Source organism: Zosterops lateralis (assembly GCF_965231275.1).
Source record: "Zosterops lateralis genome assembly, chromosome: 6".
Classification (NCBI taxonomy): domain Eukaryota; kingdom Metazoa; phylum Chordata; class Aves; order Passeriformes; family Zosteropidae; genus Zosterops; species Zosterops lateralis.
In genome coordinates, this window is record NC_139761.1 from 44,069,473 (window position 1) to 44,096,112 (window position 26,640).

At 38.7% G+C, this 26,640-nt stretch overlaps 1 protein-coding gene across 1 annotated transcript in view; it reads right to left on the minus strand.

Moving 5' to 3' along the window:
- Positions 1–26,228, minus strand: part of CD44 (CD44 molecule (IN blood group)) — a 49,158-nt gene extending 22,930 nt beyond the window's left edge. The window contains exons 1-6 of the mRNA XM_083863333.1: positions 26,049–26,228; positions 7,859–8,024; positions 4,547–4,683; positions 3,099–3,170; positions 2,200–2,442; positions 1,226–1,318 (exon numbers count right to left, since the gene is read on the minus strand). Of these exons, the coding sequence (XP_083719459.1) occupies positions 1,226–1,318; positions 2,200–2,442; positions 3,099–3,170; positions 4,547–4,683; positions 7,859–8,024; positions 26,049–26,115 (778 nt within the window). The 5' untranslated portion in view covers positions 26,116–26,228. The remainder of the gene's footprint in view (positions 1–1,225; positions 1,319–2,199; positions 2,443–3,098; positions 3,171–4,546; positions 4,684–7,858; positions 8,025–26,048) is intronic.
- Positions 26,229–26,640: the final 412 nt, after the last annotated feature.

Here is a 26,640-nt window from a genome sequence, read left to right on the forward strand (position 1 = left end):
ACCAGAAAATTCTCTATTTTTTTTCAACATTTGGGGTAAAATCAACATAATATTTCTTTTTCCATCTACATACTTACTAAGATGTTACTAACCCTCATGTCTTCTGAGAAAACATGCTTGGGTTTAATAATTTTTGTCTTTTAGCAAAGCTTTTGCTAACTGTGTAATGCATACAGTCATTCTTCATCTCCCCTGTGATTTATAAATATAGTGACGAGGGCACCATTTCTCCAAGTCACTTAGACCATTTGACCAACTATCAGCAACCAATAGACAATCAAGCAAATTCCTCATGGATTTCCCTGATGGGGAAAAAAAGAGAAAAGAGCCAGTGGGAAAAACCTTTCATTTCTATCAATTTGATCTTTACTACAACATGCCTCTGTAGATTTCCTCTGTATAATTAAAATGTTCTCCCTTTAGGTTCACTTTGTTTTCTGAGGCAAAGATCTTTATCACTTTAACCATAAGAACTAGTGTGAACATATGTACATTATTTCCACTTTAAAATGTGGAAGAGGACTTCAAAAGCTTTTTTATTTATTATAGCTGCTGTGCACTACATACCTGATAAAAACATCACAAGCAGTTTTTCCAACTCAGTGAAGCTATTTAAGGACAAAGAAGATAAAATGGCTGCTGTTCTTTTGGGTCCTCAAAGACTTTGGAGCCACCACAGTCCCCAGTTTTTTCTCATGCATATTGCCAACAGCAAGGATTAAATTAGTTTTTGCAGTGCACAAATGGCTTGGCAGTTGGAACTGCCACATAAAGCACTGCCTTGCTTAGCAAGGCCATGGTATTGACATGGATTACCTACATTCACAACCATAAATATATTAGAATAACATCACGAATCTACAAAAATATCCTTTTCTACCTCAGAAGTAAATTGACTTCAAGTGATAATAGGTTGTACTAATTTGTGATGCCTCATAGAGTAAATAGGTGTGATAAAACACCCATGGGAAACTCAAAACAACAATCTTTCCGAGCTCAGGTACAAGCATTAAAGGAAACATACTGTAAATGATTTTACTCCACTTGTCTCAGAGAGTGCAGTTCATTTCCCACTTAACCAGTCCAGAAAGTAGTGTATTTCAATGTCTTTCCAAGTTTTGAGGTGTTGTATACTTCACTGCTTACCAGAATGCCCTTCTGGAAGAAGAAAGCAGTTTTAATGTGATCTATGTGAAATGTAGTTATTATGAAACATAAATCTTACTAGTACTTGCAGGGTACCATCCGCCATCTCCATGGAAATCACCAGCCACTGTCCCCAAGGAGTCGCCAGGTGACACAGATGGATATTCATCATCTGTATGGTGATGGATAAATCATTACTATTTCATTAGCTCAGTTGCAATATAGTACTCACTAGTATTTCAACTATTCTATCCTGCTAGCTTCATTCCTTCATTTATTGGTCCGAGAGAGAAGAAAGATGCAGACTCCACGTAAGCTTACCTTACTGACACAGTAAGGATATCACTCAAACAGATAATTTAAAGAGGAGAATGTATCACAGTGATAATGAACTTTCTGGCAATCACCTGTTCATGTGATACAAGACCTCATTGTAGCTGTGTGCCATGAGGACAGAGATCCTAGAGCAATGAATAAAGTTATTCGTATTCTCTTCAGCTGAGATATATTCTGAGGTTCAGTCCAAAAATCTAGACTATGCAAGCAAGCAGAGCTTGTAACAGTTGCAATGGAAACCAATAGAAATACACAACACACACCTTGGGGAATGTGGGGAATGTTTCTGATCCTAGTTCTCTTAGCAAGAGAATCTTAGGATTTACCTTTCATAGTGCTAGCTACATGTCAAAACAAGCATAACATGCCATGAGCGTACCACCAGTGAAAAATCATTTTATAATCCTAATGCTCTTGCTTTTTAAAGAAAAAATAATTTCAGTATGTATTGAGGATAATGATGCAAAATAGTAGTATTTTTCACTGATAAGTTACTGGTGATTTGATAAAAAGCCTATAGTCACACAGAAAGCTTTACTGTATTTAGAGGATGACTTATATCTGTATCCCTAATGCTCAATGAGAGCTAGTCTTTCAGACCTCTGATAATTTCAGCCACAAAAGCAACATAAAAGAGTAAATAAAATAATTAGAAAAGAATATGGAAATTGTATTTGGTAGGGCCCCAAGAAATTATTGTCAGCCTACAGCCCTTACCATAATCTTTTCCAAGAATTTCTTTTTCACCTCCTCCAGAAGTATGATCTGGCAGCTGTGATACTGGAGTAGGACTCCCATAATATGAGGGGCTGGACCTCCTGATGGAGGCATCCATGGGAGTTGTCTCATGAGTTGATCCACTCCCTGCATTTTCATCATCCACCCCTGAGGTTGAGGACTCTCCACCAGTATGGCGTGTGCCATCTGGGTTGTAGCTGGAGCCATCTGCGTTGTCAATGACTGTGGAAAGGAATCAAACAGCTCATATCAAAGAGCTACACAGCTATAATAAAGGGTAACACCTATGAATTAATACCAGCTCTCCCATTTTTGCCCTCTTATCTAACCTAGATAATACATCACTAAAATATGTCTAATGTGTATATGCTAGTTTATATATTTGTCACACCTGTAGGGCCTGACAGGCATCATGTATTTTTATCAAACTGCTTGATTTGAACATAAAATCTTGGCATGTTTTAAGTTAATCAGAACTTAGAATTGGAAGAAAAAAATTGTTATGAGCTTTTTTAAAGCTTCCTGTAGCTTTTCCTGTAGCTTTTTTCCTGTAGCTGTGACAAACAGCTCAAATCAGATGTAGGAAGGTTGCAGTCTTAAGCAAATTCCTTTATGTCAAAGGGATATTAGCAGCTCTGAGGGGCCAAAAATGTCAAATACCTATATAAAAATATTTTTGGTACCCTGATATAGACCAAAGTCCATAGGCTTTAGGGGAAGACAAGTGACTAGCTGCTTTAATTTCTATTGAATATCTCTTAACTTATTTTTCTTGTGTTTCGCTTGTCTTTTTTTATTAGTAGTGATTTTTATGTAAAAATAAGGTAACCAGTTACTAAAAATTGATCAAGTGCAGGTCTTTTTAATCAGTACAGTACCTATTTCATCCTGATTACTGAGTAAAGAAGTATCTATTTTTGCAACTGGTTCACATGATTTTTCCTCTGTTTCTGTGAAAGAAGGAAAATAGAAAGTATTAGTTTGAAAAAAAATGGATTAAAAAATCACATCAATTGTACATAATGACAAAACATCAGCTTCAGATGAGGAGGATTGAAAACAAATTTCCAAACAAATGTTATTCACTAAAGTACCACTTTCCCAGGTTGGGCACTTCAAGATTGTTCAGTCAGATAACAATGAGATTCTCCATTTCCATAACCATTCCAGAAAATTGCTGCAATCAATGCCAATTAAAACAGCCTTATGACCCAGTTTCAATGCAGTCAGACCCCTGTCATTGTGGCAGTGGCAACTCTAACCCTTTTTAGCAGGCAAGACTCTGTCCAGCCATGGAAGACTGTGCAGAGGCAGCGTGTACCCTGCTCTGGTGAGCACTGCTGGCTCCTGTGGGCTCAAGGCCCTCACCTGGGGCTGGTGTAGGAGCTACCTGCTCATACTGCTGGTAGGGAATAACACTTGGGAGGAGTTACAAAGATCTGGAGAGGATGGACATCACCATAGTAGTGACCTGTAAATAATCATCTGTGAGTGACAGACAATGGCAACTCACATGATACTATGCCAATGCAGAGATTTTTCATTATATCACTGGCAAGAACAAAATCAAAAACTATCACTGCCTTCAAATCATCAATGAACTTTTCCTACAGCTTTCTGTAAAAACTCTCTATTTCCACTATGAATGTCACAATCTACTGAAATTAAAGATCCTTGAAGTTAATTTAGATTTTATTTTCAAATATACGTCTGTCATCTATATACACTTTCCTGGTAATTTACTATACTATGGCCAACTTTTTAAAAGTTTAAAACTTTAGGTTAAAGTGGTCTGCTGCTGATGCACATTGCTGTCCAGCTGCCTCATGTCTACATGGAGATTTGCCTGAGCAAATAGTGGATGAATCTGCAAACAGGAGAGCAGCAGATTCCTGGGATGGCCAGCACAGGCCTTGGAGCTGCTGCAGGTGGCATCCACTCCTAAAACACAAAAAACTGCTCCTGGCTGTAAAGGTTGTGTTTGCAGGAACAGAAGAGCTGAGTACCATGGCTGACAACACTCATGTCTTTCAGATTTGCTGCAGCAGTGGTTCACTTCATTAGGCCATTATAATGAACTGTTCTGAAGCTGCAAAGTTTGTCCCAAGGCCAGAAAAAATAATTTTGTTCAAAACACACTGATAAAAAAATGGTCACTGCTCACATGCCAGATAGATATCTAGAGGCTGACAAAATTAATTTTTTCTCAGCTGAAAAACAGGCTGTGTTTATTATATAAGCCCTCATTCCAACCTTAAATAGGAGATTACATATGTTATTTTTAGTTAATCTGTTTCTAAAACGCATCATAAAATCATCTCCTTACCTGTGGCATTGTAACAGTATGCATCATACCGAGCAGTTGTATTTGCTGAAATTTTGAAGATGCCAGTGTTATTTGCTGCACAAAGATGATAGGGATTGATCCGTGGGATAACAATATGCCCCACCACAAAACCATACCTGTGAAGAAAGGTAAATAAACCATTACTTACTCCAGCAGATGTCATCTCAAATATTAAGAAGCTACAAAGAAGTCATTACTTTTAAAAAGTGCATGCATTTATTCATACTGTTTTGTTGCTTTTCTGTTCCTTTTTCATTCAAGTGTTCCTTTCTCATATGCAGATACATCAGTCTCCTGTCACTCAACATTATTTTGTGTTTAATTTCTAGACTTAAACCCATCTAAATTAAATATGCATCTTATTAGCTAGCTGAGGGGATCAGTTCCAGAGAAAGGGAGTGAAAGTGAGGGAGGTGAGTGCACATTTTGTTTAGTGTGAGTTTGCATTACCTGACACTACATTCCCATTCTTTAAGGATTCAAATTTTCATTGCTTTGACATAATGCATTGCTCAGTGACACTTCACACAGAAATGTTGAGGACTCAATTTATGGTACCTGAGCAAGTTTAAAGAATGATTGCAACACACATCATTTTCTACAAAGACTGACATTCTAGTAAAATATTCAAATATAAGAATCATTCATCCACAAATCCTTACTGTATCTTTCAGTTGAACAGTGTGATTATTGTGCACAGAGCTCACATAATTCAGTGAAGACTGCAGTTACATAAGGTACAATACATTATTATTGTTTTGCAGTCCTGTAACACCTGATTGATTCCAATGTATTTAACTGGAGATGTGATAGCACGGTAACAAGAACTTGGGTTTGGTTTGGGTTTTGATTTACTTCTTGAGAGGAATGATTTATCAGGGAGGAGTAAATGTCACAGCTTTGCAGTTTTTTATCTATGAACATCATTCCAGTTTCATGTCTAATGTGCAGATACTTGCAATTCTGAAACTCTCTTGAAGGTGAAATCATAAATTACTTTACTCACACTCCCAATAATCTTACAATGCTGACACTTTACAAACCATTACTGATCCACTTGTGTTATGATCTGTTGCTTCATCATATTCACATACATTTGGATGGTTATATGCAGCATATTTTCCCTCTCCTTCTCTCTGTTTAATAAGAACTAAAGCTTACTGACAAGGACTACATCTAGCACAGGATCAACAAATGAAAGTAATAGGGTGGGAGGGCTGGCCAGAAGGAAGGGAGGAAGAAATCCTATCTATGTGGCTTACATGTCCAAATCTGTCCTCTGGTAAATTGTGAATTAGGGAAAATTGTAACATTAATTTCAAATTACAGCTTCCCCCTAGAAAAATAAAATCCCACTTCTTCTTTCAATTGCCTTATATTTTAGCTTTAGAAAATACTTTCCATAATTTGAATACCCATAATTGCTTGCATAGAATTTTCTACTCCTACGCATTATTTAGGATTTGATCTCTAAATATTGTGTAGTGCTGGGCAATTCAGCATGCTGCATATGTTCATGTGCTAATGTCAGAAAAAGAACATGCCTACTGTGTTATGAAGGACTTTCCCCTCAAAGTATAGAACTGTTTCTTGCCTTTATGTGGTACAATTCTAAATTACATTTCCACCTCTGATGGAAGAATCCTCTAAGAATTCTCTGTTCACATATTCCACCACTACAACACTTGCAAAATGAACATGCCAGAACAGACAAGAGTTGAAAGCAGTATTGATGTCAGTACTGTTCCTCATAATACCAGAGTGAAAGTCTTAAAATTTTTGAGAAATGTCCACTGAATTTTTTCTGCGCCAGTTAGAAGACAAATTCCATTTCTCCATGTTTGCTGTTTAAGTTAGACTGTAAAAAGCTGAAAATCTGCTGACATTTATTTAAACTCGATAATGGTATGCCACCATGAATCTCCTGGGCTGCAGTGATCATGCAGTGGTGGAGTTTGCAGTCCTGAGAGAAGTGGGTGAGGAGAAGAATAAAGTCAAAACCCCAAATTTTAGGGAAGTTAAGGAGGTGGTCAATAGGCCCTCCTGTGAAACTGCCCTCAGGAACAAGGATGCAGAACAGAGATGGCAGGTCTTCAAGGATTCCTTCTGTATAATGCAAGAGCTCCTGGTGCCAGTTTAAGAAATCAGGAAACCATGCCAAGAGACCTGCAGGGCTGTGTTGGGACAACAGGACAGGAAGGAAATGCACAGGCAGTGGAAGCAGGGTACCAATACCAGCTGGGGTATAAACACATTGAGAACAGCCTGCCCAGATAAACCTGGACGTACTGCTGCATGAGAGACTGGACTTGAGCCAGCAGTGCCTGCTTGCAGCCCTGAGAGCCAAACACATCCTGGACTGCACCCAAAGCAGCATCCAAAGCAGCAGGTCAAGGGAGGAGATTTTTCCTCTCTGCTCTGTTTTGCTGAGACCCCACCTGAAGTGCTGTGTCCAGCTTTGGGATCTCCAGCACACGAAAGACACAGACCTGTTGGAGCAAGTCCAGAGGAGGGTCATGAAGTTGATCAGAGGGACAAAGCACCTCTGCTATGAGGAAACACTGAGAAAAAATTGGAATGTTCAGCCTCTCTTACTTCTACACTAGTATTCTACACTTAATTTTTTTAATTAAAAGTTTTCTGTAACTTCTAGTCTCTTGGTCTAGTTATTTTTTAAAAAACTAAGGAGTCTGCATCATCCACATTTATTGCCCTGTACATCATTAATTGTAGCAGTTTATTAGGTCACTCAACAACGAGATTTTGGGATTTTTAATAACTGTAGCTGTCGTCTGAAACATCTCCATTCACAGATTACAAGAACACACTAACACTGTGGTCATTTTATCACTGGGATGTTGAGTTCATCCCTCACAGTACTGCCTGATGCTTTTTACTGTTCCTTGGCAAGACCGAGTTCTACACACTGCATCCTCAGCCTTTGACCTCATATTGAGTCCTTACTTTTCACATATTTATCTTACCAATTGTTCAGTGACACACTGGGATCTGAACATCTTCCTAATTAGCTTGTTATACTGTCAATCTTTTGTTACCTTTAGATTTTATCTGTGAGAGGTTATGATTTTTTTTTAAATGATAAATGGTAAAAACTATATGCATCAAGGACTTACTTATTACTGGACTCGGAGTAAACATACACATACACAAAGATGTTTCATTCATTATAGAATATAACTTATTTAACTAATCTTTACATCTGCAGTAAGTCAAATGTAATTATTATACTAGCAGCGTCATGATATATTGTGTTTTCAAGAATTTCTTTACCTGCAAGTTTCAAATCCAAGCTCATGAGCTCTCTTCAGCTGCTCTAGTGTTGCCAAGGTACTGTTGAGTGCTCTGCAGAGTTCAATTGCTTCAGATCGTGTGAGACTGTAGCGACCATTTTTTTCAACATGAAAAACTCCTCCATATCTGCAACTTACATTGAATTCTGTTATCAAAGGAAAAGAAAAAAAAAATTAAGATATAATGCTTCACTGAAGACCTGGAAAATATTTATTTTATTATTTATTTTCAAGTATAATGCTTTCAAAGCAAACAAGCAAGTAACAGCTACCAATTCATTCAGAAAAAGCATTACCACTTTCAGTCACCTTTTTCATACTTCCCCTCTTTGGGCTCAGGCATGAGCCACATCTTCAGCCTTCCCAAAACTAGCAATACAACATGTTTTTGTGAGGTATCTAGGACTTTTAACATACCATTAACAGTAAAGAGCAGAAGAAAGGGTTAATAATAATAACAATAATATCAACACAAATAAGAATAATCATGTGCATAGAGAGAAATGAGGAAACAACAGGACACTTCAAAGCAACGTGAATTAATTTGCTTCTGCCCCACATTTCCCTCAAGAGAAAAAAAGCAGTTGCAACTCCTGAGTAGAACGACAACTGCAAAGGACACTTCACAGGAGTATTATTTCCAGTGCAAAGAGGAGCATGATTCATTTTTATCTTAATTTTAATGGACATTCCATGAGCAAGAAAGGGAAAAATAGACCTGTCCTTTCCAATATTAAAAGGGTGTGTCCTTACCATCTATTTGAATAGAACGATGACATATAAAAACTCTTCTTCAAAATGCAATTCATGCACATTTGCATTGACACATTGTAAATAATGAGCAACTTTCCTAATGCAACTTTTGCTTGACAGCCCATTTTGTTCTATAGGATAGATGAGTAAGTAAATGGTAGTAATCAAGGCAGGCACTCTTTCTGTAATTACTTTTGTCCATTCATAAACTGATACTATTCTATGTACATGGTATCTGCTCAGTGTAAACCACAAGGAACTTTCCTTTCCATAGCTCAGAGGAAACACTCAAGGAGATAAAATAACCAATTAGATGCAGACTGGGTGATGTATGAGAGGACAACCACAGCATAGGTAGGAGTCCAATAGTATTGATGGTCTCTTGTCCAAAGGAGCTCAAATGTTGAGCATCCAATCTTGAATACTTTTACCACAGGCAACAGAATTAATCATTATTGTTATTTGGATAGCCTTTCCACAAAAAGAACAGAAAAAATACCTCTTCTCCAACTGTTCCCCCTTCCCCAGTATATTGACTGACAAAAACATTTAATTTAGGCAAAATCAATTTGTATTTCAGAGTTGTTTAACAGCCTTGCTGATTACAGTTCTTAGTGTTTTTGATATTTTTATTATCATATGTCATTAAAAAAAAAATATGGCCCTTCTGCCACTCCTTGACTACTGCTGTGGGATGGAGCTGCTCTCATATCTGCCATACATGTGACTTCTGCTTTGGACCCAAATATTTCATATGAATAATTCATATTCAATGAATATTTCATATTCATTGTCTTGGAAGTTGTCCAGTCAATAAGCATAAATGACCCAGACAAGAAAAAGATTTCTCTTTAGTTTTCTCTTCTTGATTCTCTCTTCCTAAAACACACTCTGTGAGGCCCAAGATTTATTGTTAAATATGGGAATCAGATCATGAAGTTGTATTTGATTACTTTAAAGTAACAGGGTCAGTGATTTTGGAGATAAATTTTCTTGGAGCATCAACATATTTTCTGATAATTTTAGGCTAATTTCTAAAAAGCTTTTGCTGTGAAAGTAGATATCACATACATTTGCTTTGGGTTCCATTTGATTGCATTTAATCCCAGATTCACTGAATTATAAAGTGATGTTCACTTTTGTTTAGAGTTGATTTAGCTATCATCAAACCTCAGGCCATTCCTGGTTTTAAACACTACAGTTTATGCTTCATTACCACTCTGAGATTCAGTCATAGCCAGGATTCCACTTAGAGAGTCAATTACTTAGACTTCTGCTGTTTAAAAAAGTAGGCTTATTTACACAAATAAGCTTAATGGAACTACATGTGGGCTACACGTCTACACACGTGTACATTTTCCATGGAAATGCTCAGCCTGAGTGTACCCAGCACACCAGGACACTGCTGGGAGGTACCAGGGTTACTGCACGTGTGCTGCCCAACTGCACTGCACTGCATGCACGCACAGGAAGCCTTGATTGTGCAGCATGAGAGATCACGTGGGTGTCCAGGAAACCCCAGGCAAAAAATGTGGCAATCCAGTTCTCCAAACCGGGTTTGAGGCCATCCAATTCATTGGCACTGTGCCCTAAAGTGATGCTGAGACAGCATCTTTGTTTTCACTTTGATGATATCTTCTACGCCCACTATTCCAAAAGTACCACTGCTGTAGCAGAGACACTCTGTTCATGAAGAGCTGAGTATGGAAAAAGGACCAAAGCAGTGCCCAAAACTCATGCGGTATTTCACAGTCTAAGCAAATTGCGTAAATTCAGCATCTACTCTTTGAAGGCAGTAATTACCACGTTTTAAAAATGACAAAATACGATCCCAGAGCTATCAGGGAACACAGCATTTTTACTGTATAGTCTCAGATTTCAAAGTTCACACAATGGAGAACTTTAACTGAATTAATAAAAAATTCGGATCACACCAATTAATACCATATCGAAAATAAATAATGGGATCTAAACTGATTTAACACCTTACATTTTTTTTCCCATGCTGAGGCTTATAATCTTGAATTAAGGAAGAAACATGACTGTCAAATTTAAATCAAAACATATTTCACCTTTTCTTATATGTCAGGAAGGTCAGATGCATTAATTTTATGTTGATGTTACTTGGCTGGCTTTAACACAGTAACGCAAAACATGGAATTTTATTGTGTTCCAAGAGCCAAGACAATGTAAAACTCATTCTGCGTGATAACTATTGCTGATCTTTTTAACATTTTTGAAGCTTCAAAGGGGCTGACTCAGAATGGACTCACAGTGAAATCACCAACAGCACGCAAACTTTCCCTCCTTCCTCCTCTTAGAGCTGTCTGGCTTTGGGGCATGACAGGACACAATCTTTCCTTTCTTCCTTCATCCACATGATTTGCTACAGCTGTTTAATAATAGCCCTTGAAGAAGGCAAACAGTACTAATATATCTGAATTGTCATAATCATCAATCTCACCTAGACCATGAAATTGGGTGACACAAACCATGGAATGCTCCTTCTGTGCTGAGCTTTATGAGCATGGAAAACATAAACTTCCACATAGACCATTTCTCCCCATCTTTTCTGGGATTTCTCGTGCTCTCTCTCAAGCAGCTGCATGGAAACCTTTCTCTGCTATCCTCATTCACATATCTAAACCAGGTTCAATTAATACTTGTCAGCCAACATCACTAACTTTGGTTCCCCAGACAATTTGCTAGCTAGAGCCCACTGGTGCGGTAGAATCGCCTCACACAGACTAAAGAGCATTGTTCTGTCAGAGAAGTGTGAGTTACACCCTGATAATTTATAGGAGAGGCTTGTTAGAAACTGTCACTGTAAGAAACCAGGTGCGATTTCCATTTCCACCCTGATTCTGCAACCCTTATGTATAATGAGTAACACTGACTCATGCTCACTCTTCCCACTGGAATTGATTTTCCATGAAGATTTTTGTTATACCATATGGATGTCTCATGCACTACTCCCTGCTTTTCATTGTTTTTGAGACAACACCTGGGGGTTTCATTCTCAAGGTGGACACTGTCTTGTATTTGATGAGAAAAAAAAAAAAAAAAGGCAAAGCAACTCTTTCAGCAACTGCAGAGATACATCAAAGCAAACCAAGAGGAAGGTTTGCAAACAGCCTGCCCACTTGAACGAAAGCGTGTGCAAGACTTGTACATGTTAACAGACTTCTCGGTAAAACCGCACGCTGCATTGCATGGCAACCAGGAAATGTTAGGGGGATGTTTTCGTGGGGATTTTCCTCTTCAGTTTGCGGTTCAAGATGATTGATAGGTCACCAGGATGTGCTAAACTGGAGCTGACAGCAGGGACAGAACTAGAGGTTCGACAGTGTGTATAGTTTGCATTCTCTTAGTTTCAATAGAATATAGGATTTACATTTACTGTAAGAACTTGGTTCTAAATTTATTAAACTGATTTTTTGCAGATATACACAGGTAGACATTTCCTTATAATCACAGATTGTTGAATCTTGTACTGACACTTCTGAACAGGAACAACCACCAGCTTAGCATTGATACCTACATTTTGAATATTACTACCTGCTTTAAACTCATGCTGGTAATGAAGTAGGAAAAAGTAACATACTGGAAACAGATTAAAATACATTTAAAAGAAAATCCTAGTAATTACAATTCCTCTTCAGGCAAATCTATGAATTGGGCCATATGAGTCCTAAAATCTGAGGAGGTCTGGATGATCCAGATCTTGTCTCGCAGTTCAGACCTATCTCTAGTTATGCTGGTTTTTTAATCGTTTCTCATGAAAACTACTTCATGCCTAAATGAGAATGCATATTTTATTTCTGACTTGAGGAAATGGCCTCTGAATACAAAATTTCATATGGGATAGATTCATTAAACATTTCAGGATCCAAAACATTTTGTCAAGGAGTACATTAAGTTAATCTGATTACTGCCATTTTGACATCTGCGAGAACTTAAATGTACAAAAAATATTGTTCAGTGATTACCTAATACACTACAACACACATGGGCCTGGAAGGCATTATTTGCTGAGTATTCCACCTTTTTTTTGGAGTCTGTTAGTAAAAAACTTCACTCAAGCAACTCGCAGCCCAGGCAACTGTAGCAGGATACAGAGGTTTTTACCTTTATGTCAGAAGTTGGACTAAAGCCCAAGTCAGTGATGAAAACCACTGGATAGCTGTTTGCTAGGTTATGTAAAATGATTCATTAATCCCAGCCACAGTCACTAATAGACACGTGTAGACATCATTAAAACACACCTATACTTGAATCCCTCAGGGCTTGATGAGGAAAGGAAAACTGTTCTGGGAAAGTAGGTCTCAAAACTGGGATGACTACACAGTGATCAAAATTCAGAAGTCAAATTTGCAAGATCTATTTGAATGAAGCAAGCAATCCTTTACTGTCCCAACATAAAAGTGCCAAGGATCAAGCCACATGGACCATCATTAAGTGTGGCTGGTTTTGTGTTCTTCCAGTTATGATGTTCTTGCTCTGCTAACCACCATTCTTTAAAGAAAGTAGGGAAATCTACTACAAATCTAGAAATAGACTACCTGCACCATAAGGAAGGCTTTTCCAGATAGTGACAGTGAAAATAAATCTTCACAGCTCCTTGGAACCTGTCTGATGAAATACTTTCCTTGGAATATTGCCAAGTTGTGAAACCTACAATTATTTATAGGAGATATATTTCCAGATTTAGAGGCAATAAACCATATTTTTGGTTTTCAAAGTATCCTTTGTGGATACTTAAATAAAGCAAAAGAAGAGGTTTGTTTTTCAGTTTGAAACTACCCTTAATTCTGAAATTAAAATAATTCATTTGCACAAATTAAAATAAAATCACTAAAGAAAGTTAGGTTTAAATGTTTACATACATGGCTGCAATACATGTAGGTGGTTTAAGGAGCACAGACAAGTTTCCCTCAGGGATTTTTCAAAATTTAAAAAGTCATATTTTCATTTCAGTTTGGCATAGAAGTATGTTCTATGCCTTGAAAATTTCAATGGGAGAGAAAAACCCTAATGTAATTATATCCCTAATAGATAGCTGATATTCAGGGAGGGAAAAATTCTCTGCACACCTGGATTTTTAAAGACAGCAATGTCCAGGAAAACACTCTAAAAGGGATTTACCGGCATGTTTGCAAGGAGTTCCTTCTATAAATAGAGACAACATATTCTCAGTAGTTGGGTGTGGTGACAAGAAAATGAAGATGACTCTCCATAGATCCAAAGGTATAAAGTGAGAACTTTCTTTGAAGTTGTGCCCAAGCTATTCCTACTACCCAGTTATATTTGGGTACCTAGTAATTCAGTCTGAAAAAAGCAAATAAGAGTGTAGCTTTCTCACTTTCCTGTGTGCCGCTCACTGCATGAAAAGTCATGAGACAGCCATGTGAACCTTGAGGTCCAAGGCTGATGTGGATCTGTGCAGAGAAAAAGAAATAAGGCTGGAAGTATGCACAGAGGCCAGAGCAGGATACAACATTGTGGGTGGTTCTCCTTTCTCCAATAAAAATTAGCAAATGTTCCTTGCATTTCTGTCTTACTCCTGGGAGTGCACGCTGGAAATGGGATGTGGGACAAAGCCTACGCTGCTGACTTTCTTCTAAATTGTTGTTCCTAATGATTCTGCCTACTGATCATCAAAGTCATTGTCTCTTCATCTGTTTACTGACAGACAAAAATCTCCAGTCTCTTAACTGACAGCTCTCCTGGCTACTGCTTTAAAACAATGGGTGTGGGGGTAGTGCTATTAATAAATCAAGCATTCACAGAGTCACTCAAAATGCAAGTAAGTACAAGAAATATGCTTCAGTCCTCAGCAGCTGCTGTAGGAAGAAAAGAATCTGCTAATGCATCTTCCAATCATACTTTATCTGTGTGGCAACTGTTGCTCTGGTAAACATCCTGAGTGAGCCTATACTGTGTCATCACTTATGATAAACCTCCTTGCTGCTGACATTAATATTAGTCTTTTTGTAATAGTCTCACCCAATGGGGAACTGAAAGTTTTCAGACTCCAGTAGAACGTGGTACAGCTGCGTAGCACCTCGGGGGAAAAATTGCAGGCAGTGATATCATAGTCTGCAATTAGTTATCTGATATGCCCCCCTCGAAATGATGAAAACATAATCGTCATTGCTGATACGAGGAGAGCTCCAGGCTGTACAGTGAGTAGACTAACCCCAAAGGCTGAGTAACAAGGGCTGTGAGGAGAATCAGTTGGGATCAGTTCCATGCAGCCCAGGTGAAGAAAGAGATGAAACAAAGATGGAGAATAATAGCTGAAGTCTGATTTTCACTGTTTGACCAATTTAGTTATTTGGGATAAAAACATTTGACACACAGAGTGGCTCAGCAGCCAGATCCCCAGCCTGGAGCCCAAAGGGCCTTATTCCTAATTGCTGCTCTGTCACTTATCCAATCAAAGAAAGGAACCTCAGGAATCTTTTCAAAAGCTCTGCCAGTTAAAACAAAGATAACATTACTCTGGTAGACATACTGAAAAAAGGAAGGCTGCTCAGAATATGCCTCACAATGTAAGACATAATCTGTAGAAGTCAAAGGGAAAGTTCTTATGCAAGCTTCTGTTGATGGAAGAGAGTATTGTCACATCCACTACTCCCTTTGTTTTCCCCTTAATACAAGAATGACAGGGATCCCAAAGCCTGTAACCAGATTGCCTAGGTCAGCAGGCAGCTTCTGGAATTTTTGGTGGCAAAATATTTCCATTTTCTGGACTCTTTGTGACTTTATCCACCCAGTATATGCTAGAGTTTCAAGAATCTTGAGATGTATACTGAAAATGCTGACTAGCAAGTAACTTTCCTAAGATGTATGCAGGTTATTCATACCTTAACCTACACCAGCAGTTAAATTTCTTTAATAATTCTTACAGTCTTAGTTATGAACCTTTTAGAACTGGTTTAATAAAAAGGCATGTTTAATAACTAGAGTTTGCAATAAACATTAGTATGTACACAACACTGTTACTATGACAAATATGGTGGGAATAGTGATATTTTCCTATTAAAAAAGGTTTATTTAAATTTAACAATTCATAAAAGGTAGTGAAGATTCTCTTGCTTGAGGGAAGAATGGGAAAGAAGCACTTGCACTGTGGCCTTGATATTCTGTGATTTCAAATACTACATGAAATCCTACATACATTTAGGCAATGAAGATGACAATCCACTATTGCTTGCATGTAATCATTCTCAAATAGGGAAGCACCATTGTTTCCCAAAACTGCTGGAATTATTGTGAAGCCCGTGACCTTGTTGTGATGCTCACTGATTCCAGTAATTTGTTTTAATGAGATAGAGCTGGATTTTACAAAAAGATCCAGAGCTAAATCCACATTTGATTGGTAAATGATACAGTGGCAGACCTCAGTTCAGGTACAGAGAGTTCTATGACACTGGATTCATTTTGAGCAAGAGTCAATTCAAACCAGTTTGGGAATATGCTATCTTAATAAATACAAAATTTGAGATAGTTACTAATTAATAAAGCACTACAGTATTTTTCCCCCACCAAGGATATTACTTGAAGCAAAATTCATCAAGTGGTTTATGAAGAGCACTAGACAAAGCATCCATCTAGGACATAAGGCTGGGAGCAAAACTCATTGAGAGCAACCCTGACAATAAGGACTTGGGATTTGTCACAGATGAAAAGCTGGATATGAGCCACCAGTGTGTGCTCCCAGCCCAGAAAGCCAACAGCATCCTGAGCTGTCCAAGGGAATGTGGCCAGCAGGGCAAAGAAGTGATTCTTTCCCTCTACTCTGCCCTTGTAAGATCCCACCTGGAGTGCTGCATCCAGCTCTGGGGTGCCCAACAGAAGGACATGGACGTGTTGGAGCAAGTCCAGATGAGGGCCATGAAAATGACTGGAGGAGCAGGAGCACACCTCCTACAAAGAGAGGCTGAGAGAGCTGGGATTCTTCAACCCAGCAAAGAGAAGGCACAAAGGAGGCCTCGCCGCAGCCTTGCAGTACATAAAGGATTTTCTTTTCTAAAGAGGGAGAGTTTTTTACACAGGCAGATGGTGATAAGACAAGAGAAACAGTTTTAAACTAAAAGAGAAAAGATTTAGATTTGATGTTAGGAACAAGTTCCTTTCTGTGAGGGTGGGAGGCACTGGAACAGGTTGCCCAGAGAAGCTCCACTCCTGGGAGTGTTCAAGACCAGGTTAGATGGAGTCCTGAGGAACTTCATTTAGAGGGTGGTATCTCTGCCCATGGCAGGGAGTTGGAATGAGGTAGTCTTTACACTCCCTTCCAACCCAAGCCATACTGTGATTCTGTGATGCCTTAGAAATAGCAGAAGTAGCTGATGCAGTGAGAAACCACTTTTCCAGGTGATTTGCTACTAATCATTGTGCATAGATCCTCTTGTCTTCCTTCAACAGCCTAAAAACCTGCCTTAGACACACCTTGCTATAACAAACTGCTAACTCACCTGACTCATAAAACTACTTTCTCTGGAAGGGTGGGAGATACTGGACTACTTCCCAATATGGAAATCAATCCAAGATACCAAAACCAGTAGGTGAAAAAGCAAAAGATAGGTTCAGTTAGTCATGTTGCCATGACTATCACTGTGGATATACTTGTGGTTATATTCCATCGGGGTGGAAAAAAGGTGTCAATACATTGCCTTGCAATTGCTGTGAGTCAACAGTAATGTGATTGTGACTGTGTTGATAAAATGGCATGACCTGAGCACTATGAGTAATAAAGCCAGGCAAAAGACTGATACTGTTAAGAAATTCAATGTAGGTCTACAAAAAATTGGGTGTTTCAAAAATTAGGTAAACACTTACTCTTACTCATAAGGAGTATTTTCTCACACATATTACTTGGCTGAAGGAAGGATTGCACAGCCAGACTCAGTGATGGATTGCCAAACAGTAACTGAAGAGAGCTTCCTGTTTTTACGGTAACAGTTTTCAGAGAATGCTCTGGTCCTCTGTGGTCCTGTTCACTTCCCATCCAGTAGAATAATATTGCACAAGAACATTTTTATTACAATTAATCATAATGCTTCTTTCATCTGAAATAGCCCTGTATGTGAAATCATACCTGTTTTCTGAAACTGAATCAAAAGAGGCACTAATCTCGGTGGGACAAGGGGCTGGGACTTTGGAGAAGATGTTCTATTCACAGCTGCATTGCTGTCTCTTTGTTGTCTTACCTATGAGGTAGAGATAAAAACACCGGGCTTCCCATGAGCTACAAAAATCACAAATCATTATTTTCTGCTGGCAGCATGTTTGTCAGTTCACTTCTTTCTCACTAGTTGGGAATATTCTTTCTCTGTTAAATACTACTATGTCTAGACTTCAAATTTTTAGTTCTAGGGTAATTTAAATACATTCAGCCTGACTCCAGTTCTGCTGACAGTGTTGATGGAATCCACCAGATAAGGTAACTCCTTCTTGACCAAATGTAGTAATATTTATGTGAACTCTGTGCAATGCAAGGGGACAAAAAAACCCAAAACCAAAATCAAAACAGAACAAAATTTCAACAGAAACACCATCTATTACTGAAGTGATACACTGAGAAAGCCTAAGATGTCAAATCTGTTTCAAGAATTCAAGTTTCTTTACAATAATCAGGAGACTCCAGAAGATGACAAACAGGAGGAATGCACCTCAGATGTGCTGGAGTTAAAATGTTTGAATGTTTAAGGTACTCAAGGATATATGGAGGAGAGATCATTTGGTTTTGTTACTAATGTCCACCTTGAGCTTTGAAGTCTTGGATGTGTATCAAGGAAATGTTATCAATAGATACTTTTGTAGGTCATTAATGGAGACAAACCTTGCTGAGCCCAACACTTTCAATGCTCTGGCTATGCTGTTTTTCTAATAGGTTTGTGATAACACAGAAGCAACTGAAGCAAATAACATTGTTTACATTTTATTTTGAATTGTAGCCTAGTCAGGCAAAGAGAGCTTTTAAAATTTTTCCTCCTTTGCTCAGCAAAAGAAATTAATTAAAGAGTTTATTCATTTGCAAATGCAAAATTTTGGACAGAAATTCTACTGTTCTTTAAGGGCACTGTTGCAACATCTTACCAGTCTTGCACTGTTTTTTATGCAATATATTGTTTATGCTGCACTAATTTACAATAGGTCTGGTCCCCACTGGATTGAATATAAGTAATAGCAGTTCTTAAGAAATAAAAAATAAGAAAAATCATCTCCAGCTCCAGAAAAAAAACCCCATAAACTACTTGTTATATGTACTACCTGAATTAAAATAGACTCCCATCAAAGCATTATCAGAAAACAAGTTCAGATTCCATCACTGGTTTTAACAATCACCTACTCATAGGATACGTCTCCTCCTGGAATACTGGAGAATTGGGCTTTTTCTAATCCACATGAGCACACAGAGACAGAAACACTGCCTAGTTTACATGCCTAGAGATGCCCTGAAAAATCACCTGGAAAATTGTGCTGATCTTATTCTTCCATGATGTGGTAACATTGCTCCTACTTCACTGTTTTAAAAAACAGTTAATGCTGTGCTCTGTTCAGTGTGAGCACAAACAATATCACTACTGGATAATGTGTGAGACTTGGCAGGTCAAAAATATGTTGAGAAAATAAAGCAAAACTACTGTAATCTTTTCCCATTCAAAAAGCAGTGAGGAAATTAAGCCATAAGTATAAAAGGGAAGGAAAAAAAAAAAAGGAATGAATAGAACTGATCTTGTAGAAATGTCACAAGACACAAAAATCATCATAGACACTCTTAGAAGAGCTTTGCAATATTTTATACCACAACAGGGAGCAAATGGATGCAGGGTTTTACTGAGGCAAGCCACAAAAGCAGGAAAGAAACTTCTCTCTAGGCAGCCACCATGGGAATGTGTCTCACATGCTCAAAATGTCTGGCAGTTACTACTTTAATGCAAGAATTTAATGTCAATGGGATAAGTGCTTCTCTAAAACCTTAGCTGTGCCTGCTCATGATGAGCTGGAACCACCAAGTATCTCTTCTCAGTGGGCTATAAAATGATTTGGTTACATTCTGGAAAAGAGGAGTTTAAAAGTTTAGACCTCAATACACAATCTTAAAGAGAATATTTTTATTTTCTGTGCTAGAAGAGATTTTGCTCCTCATCAGAAGACAAAGTTACTCTGACTAGTGCAATGGAAGAGTGGTATTTTGTTAATACCAATCTTCCAAAGTCTACTGGACACTCCAGCCCAACAGCCTTTCCCAGAGCATCAAGCTTTAAGTACAAGTACCTCCAAAATCTCAATAAGACAGTAGATATTTATCACTAGGAAGTATTTGTTCAAACAGGAGCAAAACTTGACTAATTTAAGACACTATTCTTAAGCTAATTATTAAATAAATTTTAAAGTTTTTGAACTTAAAGAAGTGTTAACTCTGACAGCAGGGCAAAAGATGTCAGTTCTCGCTTGGCAAACTGCTTCAAACATCTCTAATCATAAAAAGATAAGCATGGAATAAGAAGTCTATAAGGAAGCTCTACTTTACATTTACTGTTGTCTACCAGGAAACAACTGCTATTGAACTGAAAAAAGCTGACAGTCCTCAGTCTGTGTATGTAGGTAGCAAACACACAAGTAAACAGGATAAAACTGTCAAAGCAATAAAATTTTATCTGATTTTTACAGCACTGCTACTGGCAAAATTGATTTAAACAAAATATGTGTTATTTCACTTCCATGTTCTAAGTGTTCCTATATGTCAAATTAATGCATAAGCAACATATAGGAACACTTATAAATATGAAGACCCACTATAAAAAGGAGCTTTTTTCCTACATTTACACACGCGTAAATGATGGAAAAGGGAAAGGACAGAAAATAATGAAGGACAGCTAATCAAGCAGGAGGAGGAAAAATAAGGAAGTGAGTGAAAGATGCGTTCAGGCCGCACCCTCGGTGTCTTCATTCTTAATGGATCATGTTTCTTTATAATTGGGAAATACTACTTTCCCTTGAACCTGCCTGGTTAACTTTCCTTATTCCTTGTGCAGCATCTTTAGCCAGAGCACCAGGGTGGAGCTGGGAAGGCCTGGCTGTCCTTAGCAGTGACATATTGTGTCACTCCCTCATCTCCTCATTTCGTGATAGGGACACTCCACCTTGTCTCAAAGATGCGAGTTGGCCAATGGCAAAGAGTAGGTAAATCACTCCCATCACAACCACCCCTGCAGCACGGCTGAACTATTGCATTTACATGCTGCAGGAGCATATTCCAGCCTGTTGAGTCTGTTTTGAGTGGGCATGTGGGCTCGGAGCCGCAGCCTCGCCGCCCTGGCACGCATCATCCCAATCCCTGCCGATGCGCCTCCCTGCTGGAAAGCCCTGTCCTCTCTGAGAGGCTGCCAGCTTAAGGCTGGTGCTCGACTTTGAGACACCAGTTTGGTCAGCAGCTTGCTTGCTGCCTGTGTGCTCTCCCACATCTGCTTACAGGGGTCTGGGTGCCCAGGGAATATCCACTGGGCTTCAGTTATCCTCTCACTTCTGTATGGGAAATCTGTAAGAAACTATTCATTACAACCACCCACACGCACCACACCCTGCTTCTTTACAGACACCTATCCATTAACAAAAATAACAATAAAAAAGACCCCTAGGGAAATGTACTTCTGAGAACCTGTTTTGCTAACATGCTGTCACTGTGACACATACATAATTAACAAAAGCTATGCCATGGCAGGTTCTTTTTTACTATTACATGTTCTGTCAGAGGGAGCATCTTATTTACGAAAGCAGGTAAAACAGACATTAATTGTGAAGTTGAGGATTGCAGGCTAATGCCCTTTTCCTAGGCAGCTGTCAGTATTTACCCTGGCAACCTCTTTTACAACCCTCTCACACTGCTTTTGGAACAGTATCATTAGCAGAAAGAGAGATGGAAGTTCTAACACAGCTGCTGCATGTCTGGCAGGGGTTTTTATCTTTCTTTTTTTAAGACACAACACATTCTCTTAGAGTTTCCAGCTACTGAGCTACATCAATCATCAACAGAAAAGAGAAAAAAAAAAGTGAAGCAAAGTATTTTTCAAACTCCAAATATAAGTAGAATTCAGGTCTTCTCTGTGAATTTTACTTTGAATTGGCATACCCTGCTTGTGTTTTCATGTTTTTAACAGCTAAAACTGTAGGTTATTCTTCAACTCAGTTTTTTTGCTTTGGTTTTTTTTTTCTTTGGGGGGTGGGGTGCTTTTTTTAATGTTTTACAATATGAGAATTGAAGGTTATTGTACCAAAATAAGATTGCTGTGTTATATAAAAATTGCCAGTGTTGTCATGTAGAGGAACTGGAAAGTCCCAAAGCCATTGCTTGCAAAAGAAAGTTCAATTATGTTCCTAATTGAAAGCACAGACTCAAAAAATGACTGTAGGTTTCGTTAGGCAGGAAACAGTCATGGAGGCTTGAACTTTAAATTGCAATTAGCTCAACTTTCTGTCTGACTGGAAAGATTCTCCAAGGAAAACCCCTCTTTTTCTCAGTTGCCACTTCACATTACTGCCTGCAAACTCTTTATTCATATGATGAGCTGCTGTGCCGTCCCTTGGGCGGGGGCAGCTCTGGCAGCTGCAGCAAGGGAGGGAAATCACAGCCAGCTGCTACTGATATTACTGCCGAGGCACTGCGGGGAGGAAACTGATAAACACACAGCACTGACACAATCCTCTCTGTCACTACTATTAGCAGCACTCATAATGGCCACTGATAATTACAGTGTCTGATAGCTTTGAAAATATTATTACCTCTCTGGAAGGGAGAGATGACTGTCTGTTAAGAGACGATGGACTCCTGGAGAATGACCAGCAACTACACCAAGCTGGCTTCTCACCTACAGTCATGGATAACACAGAGAGAACGGTCCAAACCGCCAGGTTTATCACTTGAGAAACCCCGTCAGATAAAGGCAAAACACTGTGGATGTGATCTACTTTCTAGCAAGTTGGAAATTTCTGTTTCTCTATTTTAAGAATTCAGTTTAATGCTGACAAATTAAATCAGTGTGCTCCCAGATGCCAGCTGATTCTAAAATATGATGTGTTTTGAACATCATTAATTGTTCCAGTGCAATGTTGCATTGTTTTCAAAGCAGGCAAGATTACTGTGATGGGTCATGTTTGTTTCACAGTTATCCTCTCTGTAAAGTTATATTTCATGGATAACGATGTACATTTAGCCTTGGTCCTGGAAAACCAATTTCAGAGGTGAGTTTCACAGAACTCCTTCCCTTGCTCTCTCACATAGTATTCTCTTGAAAATAAAAGACCAAACAGTGATATATAAAGGAAGAATTATCATCTTCCATATTGACTTTATTTTCAAACATTTATCCCTTAGTTCTGGAACAAAAATGGGATGCAAGAAGACCAGAAAACAGATGGAGAAGCATTTTTACAATGTTTGGAATGTCAAAAAACTTTTAAATTCTTTGATTTACTCTCTCCTTATAAAGGAAGTCTACATTGCTTTTTCTCTGCTTCTCTACAACGTGTTTTACCATCAGTCAACTACACTCAGAACTAATATTATCAAATATCATCACATCTTTTCATCAGCTATTTTAGGAGTTATGAGCTCATGGTTCTCTCTGGTGTTTATCAGTCTATCAGCATGTCGTGATATCACTGACTGCTGGCACATTCTTGATACAGTCAAAACTCATGCATGTTTAGGTGATAGATGAATAACTGCAATATTCACACTATCTTCAATTCAGGCTTATAAAATTCATGGGAACTCTTCTGGAAGGAAAGATACACCACACATGGATGAACATTTTGTTTAACTTTGGCTAGAGCTACCAGTGGTTTTAAAAGCATTTACTTAGAAAAGTTCTTCCTCAATTGTACGATGCTATCTGTCCTCATTAAGCCTTTCTCCGACTTCCTATTTTCAAGGTAATGGCTCTTCATTGTGGTGAACACCAGTACCTAAGGAATCTTCCAACATTTATCCAAAGACTGCAAAACAATCCCCTGCCATGGTTTGTTGGCTCTGTGTGTGTGTTTCCAGTGCAGCTCCATAACCCCTCCACTAAACAAGGATGGAAAGTTCAAGTGAACTCTTAATAAAGTCTAGTTACTTTGTAGCTTTGGAAAACTGCCAAGATACACACTGTAAGGATGGAGTGAAAACAAACTAGCACAAAGAGCTTCTTCAAACTGCTTTATTTACAAATTTACACTATAGATGTGTAAACCAAGGGGCAGGCAGGTCTCTTCCTCTGTGACCAGCAGCTGCAGGAGTCTTGTCTAAGAGCCTCACCTTGTAATGGGGCTCTGGCAACCTCTCCAGTGCTAACAGCCAAGCTCCTTCCTCCCACAGGCAGACTCATTCTCCCTCTTTCCATTTCATCTTTACCACTACTACTTCTGTCCCAGTTTCTTCTAGTTTAGGGGTCAAAATTCTAGGATTCACTTTGTGTTAATCAAGAAAATCTTTGAGAAAAATATTTCTACAAATAAAAAATGCTCATGGGAGAAAGTCTCCTCCAAAAACATCATTAACCAAGATGTCAGCATCTATATCCTCAGGGATCCAGACTCATTAGACAAGTCATGTCAACACCATAAGTAAGAAATATATCAGTGACAGTACAGTCACATCACCACAGAAATCAAGATGAGTAAGTTTTTCAGCTTTCTCTGTATCTCGTTTTTCCTTCTGAAATCACATTAAGGGTAATTCCAGGTCCTCTTTAATTCAATAAAATTCTGTACTAAAAGAACCAAAATACCAGTTCAGGAGTTTCCCAGCAGCAATAGTCATTAGTCTGTGATACACAGCAAAATCACTGGCTAAGAAAAGAAAACACCACCATCAACTGCTGTTTTGAAATCATTACTGACTACAAAGTCATGCTGGAATGTACTGTGTACCAACTAAAATATACTGTAGCTATAGTCTAATACCTTACTAAGCCAGTAAAGAAACTTCCCTGGAGGGCATATGTGAAGTTTGACACACTTTTTGTAACTCTGCTGCAGGCTCTATTATGGAGCTTTCTGTCTCACTATAAAACACATTACCCCCAGAGTCAGTGCAGACCCTGCTCTCTAGGACACTGCAGGCAGCTCATAGAAGTAAAAATCAATCAAGCAGGTATAATATTTATACAGTGCACAGACGTGGACCAAGACAAGGATTTACTAACACCTTAGACCTACCTTATTTGCCTACAGTAGCCCTGTCTTTTCTCTTAAGGCTTTGTCTATATACTTGATCTTAGCAAGAGCATTTTGGTACAATGGACACAGGATTTTAGAGAGAAAAGCAATGAGGCTGCTTTAGCTATCACAGAAGCACTGGGAACTTGTTCTCTCTGACACACCCATTCACAGCCTGGCAGCGCTGCAACCATTACAGGAGTATCCCCTGCTGCTCAGGCAAATGAGACATATATTTACCATACACACACACACACACACACACACAGAGCCCTTGGGTAACAATGGCCATAAAGAAATGCGTTTTGTTAGACTCCTGGAACTGATGAGTACAAAAAACAATATAGAAGCACAACTGTTATCCCTAACCACAACTGCCTCAAGGCAGTTGCAGTCACAGTAAGAGTCTGCTAAAAGTATGTTCATTCCTCTAAAACATGGTTGAGCTTGTACCATGTGAAATTTCAAAAGCTTTTTGCCACTTTGGACATAATTTTTTAATTTTCTCTGTATTAACCTTAAATTTTTAAATACAAATATTGTAAGGAGATAACCAAGCCGCAGGAAGGTAAGCAATAAACTGAATTTTGTCACTTCTCACCCCTTTTGTTCCAAAAGCTGATCAGTTAGCCCCAAGGAGATCTTAGAAAGCCAGGAGCAAGCATGCTTGCTATAAAAGCTCTCCAAATTTCAGCAGAGATCCCTGCAGTTTTTCTCCTGTTCAGCAAGGCTGTGCCCAAATGCAGTTTGTTTCAGCTGTTGGCTCAGCTCACATAAACTCCAGAATACAACTATAAACTGGGGGGGCTCACCCCCTTCCCTCCACCCCCCTTTCCCCCGCAGTCCGAAGCGGAGCTGGGAGAGCAAACTGCGTTCGTAACAGCAGTCACATTGTCGAGCTGAGCTTTACCAGAGCCATCCCCAATTCCCTAATGTAGTGCTGTTCTTAGTTTAAACTTCATTCTTTACTGTTCTGCAATTTAGTTTTTATAGATCTGGAATTGCCCTTTACAAGCAATACACAGCTTTCTGTGATTGTACAGACCAGCACAACTGAGATTACCCTCCTAAAACATCTCTGATAACACCTGAAATAATAAAAGTATATTGATGCAAGAAAGCTGTTAACTATCTAGCAGAAACTCACTTGCTGTCTGAAGCATTAACTTAACAATCATAAACGTTTTCATTCATTAAAATCTTACCTGTTTCTGCTAGACAGAGCTTCAGCAAACATAATCCAAAAGTTGCCCATAAGGAGAGCTTGGCCATTGTTTTCTTGAAACTGTTTTGCAAAATCCAAAGATCCTTGCAAGCTGCAGAAAGAAGAAAAGCCCCGGCGCTTGTTAAGCCTGCAGTCAATGAGTCTGAAGTTTGCTGCACTTTTTATTCTGATTCAAAGGAACTGAAGTATGACATAACTGGGAGGGGGGAGCTCCATCAAAAGTCACACCCATATTGCAACAAAAGTTACTGAGCAGCAGAAGAAGGGGGAGTGGAAGGAGAGCTAGTACTGACTAAGCAGGCACTTGAGTTTTAAAGAGCCACTGAACCTTCTCCTCTTACACAAGTCTAGTCAAAAGTTGTACTTAGTGTGCTTGTAGGAAAATTTGTGTAATCTCTCCTGAGTTACCTCAGAAATGCCCTGTTAGTTATAAGCTTTTCCTCCTGCATTTTAAAATCTCTTCATTATTGCAAAGCAAGTGAACATAAAAGCACTAATGTTTCTGAACCCTGGTAAAGAACCTCTAACAACCTGGGTATTTCCCAAAAATATTTTGCTTATTTATTCCTATC